Source organism: Pantherophis guttatus, chromosome 12 (genome assembly GCF_059756535.1).
Source record: "Pantherophis guttatus breed Tessera chromosome 12, ASM5975653v1, whole genome shotgun sequence".
NCBI classification, from domain to species: domain Eukaryota; kingdom Metazoa; phylum Chordata; class Lepidosauria; order Squamata; family Colubridae; genus Pantherophis; species Pantherophis guttatus.
In genome coordinates this window covers 13,006,935-13,023,524 of record NC_142074.1, presented here as the reverse complement: position 1 = coordinate 13,023,524, position 16,590 = coordinate 13,006,935, and the positions used below count along the sequence as shown (strand labels likewise).

The 16,590-nt window shown below is 41.3% G+C and overlaps 1 protein-coding gene across 6 annotated transcripts in view; it reads right to left on the bottom strand.

Moving 5' to 3' along the window:
• Positions 1-16,590, bottom strand: part of ZNF185 (zinc finger protein 185 with LIM domain) — a 66,049-nt gene that overhangs the window by 22,735 nt on the left and 26,724 nt on the right. For all 6 annotated transcript variants that reach the window (XM_060692100.2, XM_087877416.1, XM_087877418.1 and 3 more), the window contains 11 exons: positions 15,791-15,859; positions 14,405-14,476; positions 14,163-14,243; positions 10,678-10,761; positions 8,743-8,781; positions 8,546-8,629; positions 8,274-8,348; positions 5,606-5,689; positions 5,102-5,179; positions 2,472-2,510; positions 1,355-1,459 (listed from right to left, as the gene is read on the bottom strand). In XM_060692100.2, the coding sequence (XP_060548083.2) occupies positions 1,355-1,459; positions 2,472-2,510; positions 5,102-5,179; positions 5,606-5,689; positions 8,274-8,348; positions 8,546-8,629; positions 8,743-8,781; positions 10,678-10,761; positions 14,163-14,243; positions 14,405-14,476; positions 15,791-15,859 (810 nt within the window). The remainder of the gene's footprint in view (positions 1-1,354; positions 1,460-2,471; positions 2,511-5,101; positions 5,180-5,605; positions 5,690-8,273; positions 8,349-8,545; positions 8,630-8,742; positions 8,782-10,677; positions 10,762-14,162; positions 14,244-14,404; positions 14,477-15,790; positions 15,860-16,590) is intronic.

The following is a 16,590-nucleotide window of genomic DNA, read 5'->3' as shown; positions in this document are numbered from 1 at the left end:
TGTGTGTCTCTCTGTGTCACTCTCTGTCTCTCTCTCTCTTTCTGTCTCTCTGTCTCTCTGTGTCTCTCTGTGTGTCACTCTCTCTCTCTCTCTCTCTCTGTCTCTCTCTCTCTCTGTCTGCCTCTCTCTGTTTCTCTCTGTGTGTCTCTGTGTGTCACTCTCTCTCTCTTTCTGTCTATCTCTCTCTGTGTGTGTCTCTCTGTGTGTCATTCTGTGTGTGTGTGTGTGTGTGTCTGTGTCTCTCTGTCTCTCTCTCTCTTTCTGCCTCTCTGTCTCTCTGTCTGCCTCTCTCTGTTTCTCTCTGTGTCTCTCTCTGTGTGTCACTCTCTCTCTCTCTCTCTCTCTCTGTCTCTCTGTCTCTCTTTCTGACTCTCTCTCTGTGTCTCTCTCTACCTGGGTATGTGTATTAGTTTGTAAGCCTATGTATAGAGAAACCATTCTTACTTTTGAAAACTAAATAGGAAGATTAATTAAAATGCACAGTCTGTAAGGACCAGCCTTTCCCCCCTTCCAAGAAAGTACGAACTCTTGAAAACTTTGTATTTCAAAAGGAACCTTTTTATTGAAAAGGGATGAAAGCAAGTCAAAATTCAAAGCAGGCTCTGAGGTCCCTCAGGGCATGCAGTCCAGGATAAAGGGAATTAGGAATCCCACCCCACCGTCCGATGCGGATTCCCACCAATCCGCCGATGTGAAGATGATATCGTACCGGCCTCTTTGAGAAGCAGATAAGAAGAGCTTCTCAGGGCTATCTTGCAATCCACACGCCCTCCCTCCCCTCTCATTTCCCCAGAGGTGAGAATTCTCCAGGCATTTCTGGCACCAGGCAACGGTTATAATCCAGGTTAAAGTTTATACAAAGAGGACCAGGCAGGAAATTGGATACTTAGGATACATAGGAAAGAGAACTAAATGTGGCAAATCCAAATCCCCCACTTCTTCCACGAAGAATGGCAGATACACGGATCTGACAGTCAATGAAATCACCTTTTTTGGATATGTTTCCATGGAGTCATAAACCCTACGCTAAATATATTTGTTTTATGTTTTGTTGTTCCCGTAAAGCAAGGATGTTATTGATTTTTGAGGAATTATTTATAGCAACGTTCCTCCAAGCCAGCGCTGGTCAATTTTCTGGGCCTACAGGTCCCATTATCCTCACCTAGCAAGGCCATCAGGTCTAGCACCCCTGTGTTTGTTCTGCCTCCAAGAACTTTGGAAAACTCAAAATAGATATTTAACGGACATGCTTGTTGGGACTAAGGCAAGGATTATCTAATCTGTTGTTACTTGGAATGATTCTTGTGGCATAATCTTGGCTTTCTGAATGCTGAGAATCTCCCTGAATTCTTACTTTTCTGTGGCTGGCTGATGATAGCAGAATTCTGCAGCTTTTGAGTCCGGATCCTTAAGTTTTCTTTCTCCATTGGAGACGTCATGTTTGTGCTCCAGGGCAGATCTGTTGAAAAAAAAATGATTGTCTACCATGAAGATCCTGTTTCTCCTTTTTATTTGTTTGTTTATTTGTTTGTAACATTTATTGGCCACCCATCTTACTTCAAGGTAACTTACAATAGTAAAAGATAAAAACTATATAAACTGGTGTGGGAGATGGTAATTGAACATTCTCCCTCTCTTCCTCTCTCTCTCTCTCCCCTCCCTTTTTCTTTCTTTTCTTCCTTCCTTCCTTCCTTCCTTCCTTCCCTCCCTCCCTCTTCCTTCTTTCCTCCCCTTCCTCCCTCCCTCCCTCTTCCTTCCTTCCCTCCCTTCCTTCCCTTCCCTTCCTTCTTTCCCTTCCTTCCTTCCTTCCTTCTTTCTTTTTTTCCTTTCTTCCTTCCTTCCCTTCCTCCCTCCCTCTTCCTTCCTTGCTTCCCTTCCTCCCTCCCTCTTCCTTCCTTCCTTCCTTCCTTTCCCCTTCCTTCCTTCCTTCTTTCCTTCCTTCCTTCCTTCCCTCTCTCTTCCTTCCTTCCTTCCCTCCCTCCCTCCCTCCCTCTTCTTTCCTCCCTTCCCTTCCTCCCTTCCTTCCCTTCCCTTCCTTCCTTCCTTTCCTTCCTTCCTTCCTTCTTTCTTTCTTTCCTTCCTTTCTTCCTTCCTTCCCTTCCTCCCTCCCTCTTCCTTCCTCCCTTTCTTCCTTCCCTCCCTCCCTCTTCCTTCCTTCCTTCCCTTCCTCCCTCCCTCTTCCTTCCTTCCTTCCTTCCTTCCTTCCCTCCCTCCCTCCCTCCCCCTTCCTTCCTTCTTTCCTTCCTTCCTTCCTTTCCCATTTTTCCAAAGAAACAACCATAGCTTTATGTGTGGGGACAGCATCAGAGAAGTATGGTTGTTTCCCATTTGCCACTCAAAATTCCTGCAAAAAATATTTGCTGGAAACTGCCTTAAATTTAATGAAGCTTCGTGTTGAAAAGGGCTACAGCAATAAACATTTTGAACATCGCTAACCCTCAAACCAAAGTGTTCTTTGGAAAAGAGCTTACTTGTCAAAAAACGTTTGACTCTGCATTTCATTCTTCTCACTGCGGTTAGAAAACAAGTGACGTTGGAAAACACGTATTAGAATGTTTTAATTTTAGAAATGTTTTTAAAGAAAAGCGTAGTGCTTTAAAATGAATGATCCCCCCCCCTTAAGGTTAAAGAAGCTGAAAGAATACAGTGAATTTTATTAATAGACATGGTGATAGTTTATAAAGCTTATTAAGTGCAAATAGAAATACATAGTTTTTCAACAAGGAAGATAAAGCCTCAATGGTGAAATCGATTGTTCTATTTAAAGAGGAGAATATATTGATGGTTTTTTTAAAATTTGAATATCACTTCTGGATTTTGTGCTTGTGATGAAAACAAAAAAAAAAAAATACAACGTTGACTTTAGTTTTGCCGATTAGATAGATTTGTTGTTATAGTGACAACATAATGAATAGTACTATTACAAATGTGTAAAAGTAAAAGATTGAGGTTGTAATATTATCTCGTACTGTGCTAAAAAGAGTCATTTTTTTCTTTCTTCCCTTATACCTCGTAATTTCTTTCCCCTTTTCTTTTTCCTTCCCTTAATTTCCTTTTTTTAATTTTTCTTTGTATTTTATACATTGATAAAAGTTATATTTAAAAAATAAAGAAAAAAGTTCTTCATCCTTTCTACTTCCTTCCTAAAATCCTCAACTGACCAATAACTGTCCATAGAGAAGGGGGAGGGGCATCAAAATAGTTAAGACCTCAACCTGTCACTATGCAATGGAAGCCCCGCCCATTTTATGTGCCTGGCATTCTGAAGAAACCTATTGCCAGCCTTGAAATTCAGAAAACTCCAAATGAATCCATTGCATATTCTTCAGTGAGCAATAGAAGTCCCACCAATGTCCTGTCCTGATCGTGCCATCTATAGTCTGTTTCATGGGACATTCATGTTCATAACTGAGGCTTCAAAAGCTGCCAAGTTACTCCTTTTCTCCTTAGTCTATGTATATAAAAATGGCTCTGTGTGTGTATGTTCCAGCATAACTCTGGAACACCTCGAGCAATTTCAACCAAACTTGGTACACAGATGACTTACTCTCTAGAAAGAAATACTCTGGGGGTAAGACACCCCTAACACCGCTCAGTGTGTGTGTGTGTGTGTGTGTGTGTGTGTGTGTGTGTGTGTGTCTGTATGTGTATGTTCTAGCATAACTCTGGAATGCCTGGGCCGCTGAAATGAAAAGGAATGAATTATATCTATAGAGTCAAATCGCAGTACTTTTGACAGTGATACTGTGCATTTTGGATTCAAGTTCTGTTAAGATACAGCCTGTTGTGCCTTAAAATGGCTTCTACTGTACAGCACAGCAGAGTTACCATGGTAACAGCTTCACAGTACTCCACAAGGGGGCTCCCTCTGGTAAGGGGGATTGGTTCTTTAAAACAAACAAACACACACACACACACCCTAGGCCCTCAGCTTCAAGCAAAAGAGGGCAAGTTGTCCAGGGAGGTGCCTGCTAATGCAGATAATCACCTCAAAGGCTGTTCTCTGTAGAATTTTTCCCAGGCTGTTGGACAGGGCAATTAGGTCTCTAATACTCACCACAGTGGTTGAGCCAATCCTTTTCCTGTCTAATTCAGGATTGGGATAAATAAATACCCGGGCAACACCGGGTTATCAGCTAGTTTATATATAAAAAAGAAATGATTGTAACAGTTCACTCTGGCGTCTTAGACTCATAGGGCTGGAAGTGACCTTGGAGGTCTTCTATTCCAAACTCCCTGCCCAAGACAGAAGATCTTACGCCATCCTAGTTACAACTACTGTAACGGTCTCTACATGGGGCTCCCATTGAAGAGCACCCGGAGGCTCCAACTTGTCCAGAATGCGGCCGCACGGGTGATTATGGGGGCGACATGGCGCACCCATGTAACACCTCTCCTGCACGAGCTGCACTGGCTCCCGGTGGTCTTCCGGGTGCGATTCAAGGTGTTGGTTACCACCTTTAAAGCACTCCATGGCTTAGGACCGGGATATATACAAGATCGCCTTCTGCCACTGATAGCCTCCCACCGGCCAATACGCTCCCACAGAGAGGGGCTCCTCAGGGTGCCGTCGGCCAAACAATGTCGACTGGCGACACCCAGGGGGAGAGCCTTCTCTGTGGGGGCACCAGCCCTCTGGAATGAGCTGCCCCTAGAGGTTCGCATGATCCCCGACCTGCGTACCTTTTGCCGCGCCCTGAAGACTCTTCTGTTCCAACAAGCCGGCCTGACCTAATAGGAATTTTTAAATTGGGTGTTTGTTAGATCTTAATTTCGTGGGCCAAGTTTTATATATTTGTTTTTAAATTGTCCTTAAATTTTGTGGTTTATATGTATTTTAATATGGCTGTACACCGCCCTGAGTCCTTTGGGAGAAGGGCGGTATAGAAGTTCAATAACATCAAATCAAATCAAACGGTTGTCCAGTCTATTCTTGAAAAGAATAGAAAGGAAAGATGGAGTACTCGTAACTCTGAAAGGCAAGCTGTTCCATCGATTAATTGGTCAGGAATGTCTTTCGTGCCAGCTTGGCTCTCTCTTTAATGCTTCCACCCGTTGCTTCTTGACCGTTAGAGCCTTAGAGAACTCATGTGGGCTTTACCTTCTCTTTGGAGAAGTAGAGATCCTGGGGACAGAATCATGTCCAGAACTCATTTCACACTTCTCGTCTGACTTGTTACTGGAAAAGGGAAACAAATTATGGTTGAATAAAGCATAGAGGTCGGCTAAAAAAAACCATACTGAGAAATTGAAGAGGTGATAGTATGAAGACGCTAAGGAATGAGAGCCAGTTGGTCTAATGGTTCAGGCACCAAGCTAAAAACTAGGAGCTTGGGAGTTCTAGACCTGCCTTAAACCACAAAATCTGGCCAGTCTTTTTCAGTCCACAGTAACAGTTTGGGGCGACAAGCTAGTCAGTCAATTACTGTTGCAACTAATGGATCACACTCAGTTGATCTCAAAAAAAGCAGACCCTGTATTTGAACATGCCCCCAGTTTAACCAAAAGAAAGTTAAAGAACATCTTACTGAAAACACAGAAGCAGCTTGAAAATTCCCTAAATAAACCAACAAACCTAAGATCTGGGGTTCGTCACCGACATTACCTGCTCTCCACAGATATGGAGTAGTTGAATGAAGTTTCAAGGTAGGGTTTCGAGGCCACGTTTCTGCTGGTGGTTGTATCAACACTACAAAAGCAAAGAGAAAAAGAAACCTTTAATGTGGAGATCAAGTTATTGGTAGGTGAAAGTTACCAATAGTAGTAACTGTGAGAGGGATCTTGGCGTCCTAGTGGACAACCATTTAGATATGAGCCAGCAGTGTGCAGCAGCTGCCAAAAAAGCCAACACAGTTCTAGGCTGCATAAACAGAGGGATAGAATCAAGATCACAGGAAGTGTTAATACCACTTTATAATGCCTTGGTAAGGCCACACTTGGAATATTGCATCCAGTTTTGGTCGCCACGATGTAAAAAAGATGTTGAGACTCTAGAAAGAGCGCAGAGAAGAGCAAGGAAGATGATTAGGGGACTGGAGGCTAAAACATATGAAGAACGGTTGCAGGAACTGGGTATATTTAGTTTAATGAAGAGAAGGACTAGTAGACTAGTACATGATAGCAGTCTTCCAATATCTCAGGGGCTGCCCCAAGGAAGAGGGAGTCAAGCTATTCTCCAAAGCCCCTGAGGGTAGAACAAGAAGCAATGGGTGGAAACTAATCAGGGAGAGAATTTAGAGCTTTAGAGAATTTAGAGAGAAATTTCCTGACAATTAGAACAATTAATAAGTGGAACAACTTGCTTGCAGAAGTTGTGGATGCTCCAACAATTGAAAAATTTAAGAAGATGTTGGATAACCATTTGTCTGAAGTGGTGGTAGGGTTTCCTGCCTGGGCAGGGGGTTGGACTAGAAGACCGCCAAGGTCCCTTCCAACTCTGTTATTCTATTCTATTATATTTTAAAGTTGCTATGATATGTAAGTATTACTTCTAATTTTTTGATCGTCATATTGATTGTCTTTGAAGCCATGGTGAAATCCTCCGAGGTTTGCTACCAGTTTCTTGCGTGCGCATGTGCAGCACATGCCAAATGTGTGTGGTGCACACGCATGCACACTGCACACCAAACACATGCTGCACACGCATGCACAATGCACACCAAATACACGCTGCACATGCGCATGTGCAATGTGTGCCAAATGCGTGGGAAAAGGAGGCTTAAGAAGGTAAGTAGAACAGCTGGGATCAACAGTAAAAATAAAATGATTATGCTGGGATTAACAGTAAAATTAAGATGATTATGCTGGGATCAACAGCAAAAAAACAAAAATGATTATGCTGGGTATGACAGCAAAAACAAGGAGGATTATGTTGGGATTAACAGTAAAAATGAAATGATTATGCTGGGTTAAATAGTAAAAATAAATATGAATATGCTGGGATTAACAGTAAAAGATGATGATTCAGATGAAGATGATGTGTTGGGATAAACAGTTAAAATAAAGATGATTGTGCTAGGATTAGTGGTAAAAATAAGATGATTATGTTGGGATTAATAATTAAAATTAGGATATGTTGGGATAAACAGCAATGAAGATGATTATATTGGGAGCAATAGTGAAAATATTGTTTAAATGCTTATAACAATTGTAATGATTTATACTTTTAAAATACATTCATCTAAGGAAAAAGAAAAAGAAAAATGAAATGATATTTGGTTAGGATTTAAAGATTTAAGTAACGGGTTTTGGGGATAATGGCATTGTTAAATAGACAGAATTTAGAGAAATAATTGAGTAAAATATTAAGTTGTGTTAATTAAAAATTAAGATTTGTTAGTGATTTGTATCAATTTATGACCGGATCAATGCTTTGTTTTGAAAAGATGTATTTTATCTTTATGTTTTGTTTTGTTTTGTTTTTTTAAAAAAGAAAGTAAGTAGAACAGCTGGGGGAAAACAGATGTGCTGCGTGATTTATATTCGCCAGAAAGCAAGATTTCCTGCTTTCTAGCAAATATAAATCATGCAGCACAACTGATCATCGGAAATACTGATTCGGGCAAACCGGTAGCATTTTTTTACTACCGGTTCGCTTGAACCAGTGCGAACCAGTAGCATTTCACCCCTGCTTTGAAGTCAGTTCCGAGGGATGGTCCTGAGCTATAAAATTTATCTGTCTTGAATTCATCTGAACCTATTTTTCTTTGAGCCTGACATTTTGATTCAGCTACTTTGTGCATTTGCTAAATGAAAATCTGGGAACCTTCCACAGATATTGCTTAAAGTACAATTTCAATTAGCCCCAATCAGCAAAGATAAGTGAAGGATGCTGGGAGATGTAGTTCAGCAACCTCTGGAGAATCTCTAGAGAGGAGTTTCTCATCTTTATAGAGACCTTGTGATGGGATGTTTCCTTAATGTAATGTGAATCTGAACATAGGAGATATATTTTTTTGTAATTTACAGTGGCTATAATCTGATCATGATAGCACCTTGAAATCGAAGTTTACACCTGCAAGCTTAATTGCTACTTTAATCAACACATTATTTTACTTGGTGGATGGTAATGTACTATTTTAAAGTAATTTGGCACACTTAAGTTGTCAATAACAGTGTTATTATGCCATCACACTGACTACCTGTCCATAAAAATATTTCAAACTTCTTTTCTCGTTTAAAAGAATTTTCAAAGCAAATTAATGTTTTTCAGTCAGGTTGATTGCCATATAATTGGATGGGGGAGGGGAAGGGAAATTGCAGATTATACTAACCTTGTCCTCACAGAAATATTGGCCAACCTTGATTCATTCTGGGGAGACTCTGAGGTTCTTCTTTCTCCGTTAGTACTGTCAACAAACCCAAAACAGTCTGGTTGATTTGCGTATTGTGATTCCTCTACAAACCATGGAATTACTAATCCAACTAAATTCCCTTTTAATGACTCTGTAATCCCTTCCTCCGGGAGAGAGTCGGGGTGACTGGATGGAGCTGAGCAGGTAGATCATAATAGCAATGACAAGAATAAGAGTAATCGGTTGTTTACCTTTTCCCACGACTGTTAAACCATGCTGAGGCAGGTACAGTCTGACTTCTGGATCGTGGACCGAAGTCATTTGGTACATCAACCCTTTCAAGAAAAGAAAACACCCTTCAAATAAAATATATAGTTCTTCTCACCTCTGTATTGTTAGAATAGAAGACATTTCTGCCGACACTGACAAGGACTACAATTTCACTTACTTTTTAGCCACAATGGCTGGTACCTCTTGCGTTGGGCTTCTGAAAACAGACAAGATTGTGATTACATATTAAAAAATGAAAACTCCTTTGCATTCAAAAGATCAGGGTCTCCCTTGAAGAGCACATTCGTTGTTTTGTGAATTAAAGTTATTTAATAGAATAGAATCACTTAACAAATGCATGCAGGTTGCTATAAAAACTGCAACTTTCCTAAGTTTCATTGTTTTGCAAATTAAAGTTATTTAATAGAATAGAATCACTTTACAAATGTGTGTGTCTTGCTATAAAATTTGCAACTTAGAAGTGTCATTGTTTTGTGAATTAAAGTTATTTAATAGAATAGAATCACTTTACAAAGGCATACATGTTGCTATAAATACTGCAGCTTTTCTATTCTAAGTTTCATTGTTTTGTGAATTATAGTTATTTAATAGAATGGAATCACTTTTACAAATGCATGCGTCTTGCTATAAAAACAGCAGCTTTTCTATTCTAAGTTTCCTGTCCAGTTTTGCTATAGCTGATCTTCATTTCACAAAATCTTTGCTCTTCTTTGCTGCTAATAACTTTCCTCAACGTGGAACTTCCAGATCTGCTATGAACATTGAAGCTGTCCATGAAGAATAGGCCTCGTTAGCACCCTCGCTTGTGTCCTTTGCTACTGCTTTCTTCATAGCAACATAACTAAGCATAGTACATAAAATTATCTGCCACAATGTCCTTCCTGTCAACGACTACTTCAGCTTCAACCACAACAATACACGAACACACAATAGATACAAACTCAAGGTAAACCGCTCCAAATTCGATTGCAGAAAATACGACTTCAGCAACAGAGTGGTCAATGCTTGGAATGCACTACCTGACTCTGTGGTTTCTTCCCCAAATCCCCAAAACTTTAACCTTAAACTGTCTACTGTTGTCCTCACCCCATTCCTAAGAGGTCTGTAAGAGGCGTGCATAAGTGCACCAGCCTGCCTACCGTCCCTGTCCTAATATTCTTTTTTACTTACTCTTTTCATGTATTCAAATTATGTTTATACTTTTATCTATTATCTTATATATGCTTGACAAATAAACTTATTATTATTATTACTACTACTACTATTATTACTATTATTATTATCTGCAAACATTATATAATTGTATTATATACAATTGTACATACTTTTTACAGCTGTGAGACTTGTTCTATCCTCACTACCTGTAGTCCCATCAGAATAACTTCTCTAAATGCCTTCCAATTCTGCTAGATTGCCCCTGGAATTAAGAGTACCAGTCCTATACAGACAATCCTCGGTTAACAACAGCGTGGAATTTTTGTCGCTAAGTGATGTGGTCATAAAGCATGATGCCATATAACTGCATGTCTTAGCAACAGCAATTCCAGCACTTCCGGTTGCCATCCTTAACTGAATCTTGCACCATGGTTAAGAGCAATTTCATGTGGTCACCACTGGCGATTTCCTGCTGGTTTCCCCATTGATTTTGCTTGTTGGATGCTGCAGTGAAGGTCGCATAGGGCAATCACGTGATCGCAGGATGTTACGTTGTCATAATTGTAAGTTGGTCCCAGAGGTGGGTTTCAGGAGGTTCTGACCAGTTCTGGAGAACCGGTAGTGGACATTTTGAGTAGTTCGGAGAACCGGTAAATACAACCTCTGACTGGCCCCGCCCCCATCTATTCTCTGCCTCCCGAGTCCAAGCTGATTGGGAGGAAATGGGGATTTTGCAGTATTCTTCCCCTGGAGTGGGGAGGGAATGGAGATTTTACAGTATCCTTCCCCTGCCATGCCCACCAAGCCATGCCCATCAAGCTATGCCCACAGAACCGGTAGTAAAAATTTTTGAATCCCACCACTGCTGCAACTTCATCCTGGGACACATACAATATAGTGGCCTTCCTTCACAATATGGTATCGTTTTTAAACTTACGCTCCACTTTTCTTTGCCGCTGAAAGGACATAGGAGCGTTCCCTGCCAGCCGTTCGCCTCAGGACACTACTAGCGGCTTCTGTCCTACAAAACAAGGGACAAAAAAGAAGATAACACTCTGGCTCATAAAAACCCCGGGTTTTATTCTGGCATCATCCCTAAGAAAGAAGTTCCTCCTCTTTTCCATGACCTGCGAGCTTTTTACTTGCAGGTCATTTTTTCAAATGAAAGACTGTTCCATCCACTTGCTCTTCAACCAGACTGAGAATATTTATTTGATTATACATGTAGTAACATCTGCAAGGATTGTTTTTGCACTACATTGCAAAAGAAAATACCTTTAGAAGGAGAAGTTTTAGACTGTGCAGAAATGAATAGATTAACTTTGATGATTAAAGAAAGAGAGGATTCAGAATACTTTAAGATATGGGATCAATTTTATCGTTGGTTAGAAAAGAGATATAGATAAGCAAATCAATAGTTATGTAAAAAAATGGTATAATTAGAATATTGTACTTTTGGAGATACAGTATGTTGTAATAGATTGGGTGATAATGAAGACAGAAGAAACAACAAAAAGATGAAGTCATGGAGAAAACACCGAGATGTCGCATGGAAGGAATGACTGATATATTAAATGTTTTGTTTGTGTATAAAATAAAAAAACTTTTTCAAAAAAACAAACAAACCAGACTGAGAATAAAGGTAAAGATAAAGGTTCCCTTCGCATATATGTGCTGGTCGTTCTCAACTCTAGGGGGCGGTGCTCATCCCCGTTTCAAAGCTGAAGAGCCAGCGCTGTCCAAAGACATCTCCGTGGTCATATGGCCAGCATGACTCAACGCCAAAGGCGCATGGAACACTGTTACCTTCCCACCAAAGGTGGTCCCTATTTTTCTACTTGCTGTTACATGGCACTAGGGATTTGAACCACTGAACTGCCGACCTTTTGATCGACAAGCTCAGCGTCTTAGCCACGGAGCCACCACGTCCCTAGAATAGACTGAATAGAATAGACTGAGAATAAGGCAACGCCAAAGATTGGTTTAATGTTAAAAGATTAACTTGTCTCTTTAAATCCCTTGAGAACAACAGGATCTGTTGAATAGAATGTTCAATGGGTTGTTGATTAACTTAATCTCACCCTAGATTGAATTTCAACTGATTCAAGCAATCCATCCAGATTCCTGCTAAAAGCGTCTGAAAAATTAGAAATAAAATGGTCATCCCCCACTCACTTTTGCTCTAGCTCCTCTAGTTACTCAGCTCTACCCCCAAGGGGTACCCAAAAGATTATCTGAAGTTTAATACATATCTTCATCCACACGTCATTAAGTTCATACTATAAAGCTCTCAAACTTTCCAGACTGAATTTTGCTTGTCTTTAACCTAACTTGCACATAATGGACAACTTATGAAGGAAATGGCAGGGAAGGAAGGATGGAACGGTTGAAGATCGTAACTCAACAGGAGGGAAGGCACCTGCTTTTGCATGTAATAAAAAGACACCAAAAATGGAATCTCCAGATGGACTGGTGGACAATTCCTTGCATGATAGCATAGCATAGCATAGCATAGCATAGCATAGCATAGCATAGCATAGCATAGCATAGCATAGCATAGCATAGCATAGCATAGCATAGCATAGCAAAGCAGAGTTGGAAGGGACCTTGGAGGTCTTCTAGTCCAACTCCCTGTCCAGGCAGGAAACCCTACACCACGTCAGACAAATGGTTATCCAACATCTTCTTAAAAACTTCCAGTGTTGGAGCATTTACAACTTCTGGAGGCAAGTTGTTCCACTGATTAATTGTTCTCACTGTCAGGAATTTTCTCCTTAGTTCTAGGTTGCTTCTCTCTTTGATTAGTTTCTACCCATTGCTTCTTGTCCTACCCTCAGGTGCTTTGGAGAATAGCTTGACTCCCTCTTCTTTGGGGCAGCCCCTGAGATATTGGAACACTGCTATCATGTCTCCCCTAGTCCTTCTTTTCATTAAACTAGACATACCCAGTTCCTGCAACTGTTCTTCATATGTTTTAGCCTCCAGTCCCCTCATCATCTTTGTTGCTCTTCTCTGCACTCTTTCTAGAGTCTCCACATCTTTTTTTACATGTTGACAGTACTAAATTAGTTGGACCAAGGATATGATTCCTTAGGAAGCAGCTTCCTCCGTTTCCAGCTGTGGAACTTATGGATCCATTTATGGTTAGATAAAAAGAGTGGGCTCTACACCTCATTCAGAATCACTACATCCCTGACTTTGATATAGATGACATTCAGTGGTGGGATTCAGCCAGTTTGCACCACTTCGGGAGAACCGGTTATTAACTTTCTGACCAGTTTGGTGAACTGGTTGTTGGAAGAAAACATTAGGGCAGAGAACCGGTTGTTAAATTATTTGAATCCCACCATTGATGACATTGATGATGTTACCTAGTTTGGTAATGAAACTTCTGCAAGAAAACCACCAAGATAAGAGAATCCAAGGATCCCACAGTCCTCCTCCTCCTCCTCCTCCTCCTCCTCCTCCTCCTCCTCCTCCTCCTCCTCCTCCTCTTCCTCCTCTCTACAAACCCAATTTCTTTCTAACATTGATGATGTTACCTAATTGGGTAAAGAAATGTCTGCAAGAAAACCATCAAGCTCAGCTGCCAGGTTACTGGTGGCACAGTATTGGAAGAAGGAAGATCCACCTACTATTGAGGAATGAACATTAAAAGTTGTGCATCTGGCTGAGATGGCAAAAATTTCATCATATCTTAAAGACCATTCAAAGGAAAGATACATATCGGAATGGAGAAGATGGATTGACTATATTCAAAACAAGTATCAGACTAAGAAGATTCATATAGTTATGAGTGAAATATTTTTAATTTTTAGCTTATGTTTATAGTGTTTTGAGTCATAAGGAGTTAAAGACGTAGAAAGAATTTGAAGTCAACAATTTGTTAGCATATTTTAGTTTTAGGTTTGTGAGCGCTATACCCTGTGCTTGTTCTAGGAAGTCAGGGAGGGGGGTGGGGGGATGGGTGGGAGGGCAAGGGGGGAGGGATGGGGTGAGGGGGGAAGGGTGGGGGGGGAGAAAATGTTTGTATTTCCTATAAAACTTTTCAATAAAAAAAAAAGAAAACCATCAAGCTCAGAGCCTGGGGCTTAGAGGTTAATGCATCTACCTAATATGCAAGTAGCTCAGTTTCGAATCCCAGAAAAGGTATGGCTAGCTGACAAGAGCTAAATAGCTTGAAACAGATCTATACTAGTCTCCCTTTATTTTTTTGTCGTTAAAATATAAATTCAACACAAAAATAGTTTGTCGCAAAAGCAACTGCCTGCGAAGGCTCTTGGATTGGGGCTGAAAGGCAAAAGCAGAAGTAGTCCAATAATTGGGTAAACCAGATTGCCCTGATAGACCACTCTCACCATCAAAACCCATCAAGCTCAGAGAATACCAAGGGCCCCAGAATCCCAGACTTTATCAAAGTACCTCTTTTTCTGCTCCTCTGGAGAAACAGAGGGTTGTCCATCTCCTGGGTGTGACAGTTCACGCTTAATATTGTAGGGAGCTCTGAAGCACAGATAAAAGAGAAAGTAGGAGGTGAGATTTTTCCCCCCCACAATTACCTGCAAAGAAACACTAATCCTCAGTTAGAGGTTGAAGGATCTCTTATCTGTGCTTCCAGTTGTCCCAGCTGGGACCCTACTACCTCTTTCCTTTGAGATACTCACAGTTTTTTGTAATCTTCAGTGGACATCTTGGGCCCTTGGGAGGAAGGGGAGGTCTGGTTTGGGATCCTGACACTGGGGGAAAAAAGGAGGGGTACATCAAGAGATTCAATAAAGAGAGGGGCTGCTGACTGACAGAGACTTGTGCACCTCAAAATTAATGGGGAAAGCAGAGAGGCTGTTTCAAGATCAGCCATGGAGTGTTTTAATGTCATTGTTGTCAATAAGCATATTTCATTTTAAAAGATTTCCCTTTGATGTACGGAAACACGGGGTAGAAGGGCACATAGACAGGGTTGGGCTGCCGAGGGTTCGCAAGGGTTCGGGAGAACCTCTAGCTAAGATTCTGTGCAGTTCGGAGAACCCCCATATCCCACTCCTGGCTGGCCCCGCCCACCCCGCCCCTCCCAGGAGTCCCCACACAGCCCATTTTGGATGCAGATCAGTGCAGGGCGTGAGTGGAAGCTCGGGGAGAAGGGGGGAAAACAGACCTACCAGAAGTTCGGGAAGGTCTGTTTCCGGCCTCCAGAGGGCCTCCGGAATCTGGGGCGGGCGTTTTCACCCTCCTGGAGGCTTGAGGAAAGCCTCTAGAGCCTGGGGAGGGCAAAATGCTCACCCTCACCATGGCACAGGAGGCCGACTAGGCCATGCCCACCATGGCCATGCCCACCCAGAAACTGGGCAGAGAACCCCTTGCTAAAATTTTTGAAGCCCACCCCTGCACCTAGCTTAAAAGTTACGGTACTTTCCTGTTGGAAAAGATTCCAAAATTCACATGGCACCCAACCTATAAGGATTTCAAAAGTCTCTGAAAATGCGGCTTTGCTTCTACAAAGGGCAGTTTTCTTTTGGGATATCGTGAGAAATTTTGTCTGGGTATATACAGTATATCTTTTCTTTTTCAATCCTTTTTAATCACTCTCTCACATACACACTCTTTTTTCCCTTTTAAGTATGTACACTGCCCCAGAGTCATTTGGAAAAGCAGGCAGCTTCCCAAATCTAATGAAATACATAAATAACAAAACAAGATTTTCGACCGTGGCATCACAATGAAACGGATTTTAATGTTCATTAATAAAGGAAACAAATTAAATGCATCCTGTTTGTTTATTCATGAGGATTTTTAGAATGCGCCATTCTAACCTGCTCTAGATGTTCTACATAATAAAAAGCCAGAGCAGTAAAATAAGGAACCAAATACGAGAAGTCCATTATCCAAAAATACACAAAACACAATACAATCTTACAAGGCAACATCTTAGAGGGGATTTTGTCCTGCTTCAAGGCCTATGTAAGAGATATTCTGAGATATTCTATGGTAAGTAGAATATCTCAGTCCCTCTTAGTACCAAGTTAACAAAGTTGAAGTTTGACTCTTAGACCAACCTTTTCTGAGTCCCATTGGATGTTGTCTTGGACGGAGATGACTTATCAATGGTCTTGGTGAAAACTCCCCTAGAAGAAAGAGAGAAATCCAGAAAATTCCTGGGTCAAATTTCATCAGGTGAATAAACTGGAAGCTAGAGCAAAGCTTTGCAACCTGGAATAGTGCTGGTCAGTGCCCTCTTACAGAACACTCCATTGCATTCCCTCATCCTACTTAGGTTTGGGTGGGTAGTTTTGATATTCTGCTGGGATTCTAAAACCATTCAGCTGACTTCTTCTGTATCGACCCTGCCCTCTGTTCTGTGTTATTGAGGCCCCAGAAGCATCAGCACTCACAGCAGGAATTCCAAATACTGAAAGAAATGAACTATTCCCTCTTTTCTATTTCAATTTAGAACATAGAATAGGGTTGGAAGCGACTTTGGAGAACCTCTAGTCCAACTCCTTGCTCAAGCAGGAGACCCTAGACCAGAGGTCTCCAACCTTGGCAACTTTAAGACTTGTGGAATTCCTCAGTCAATTCTAGAAGTTGAAGTCCACAAGTCTTAAAGTTGCCAAGGTTGGAGACCCCTGCCCTAGACTATTCTGAACAAATGGCTGTCGAGTCTCTTCTTGAAAATCTCCAGTGATGGAGCACCCACAACTTCTGGAGTTAACATCGCCTTCAGAAGTTGGAGGTGCCCCCATCACTAGAGGCTTTTAAGAAGAGGCTAGACAGCCATTTGTCTGAAATGGTATAGGGTTTTGTGCTCGAGCATGGGGTTGGAGTAGAAGACTTCCAAGGTCCATTCTAATAGTCT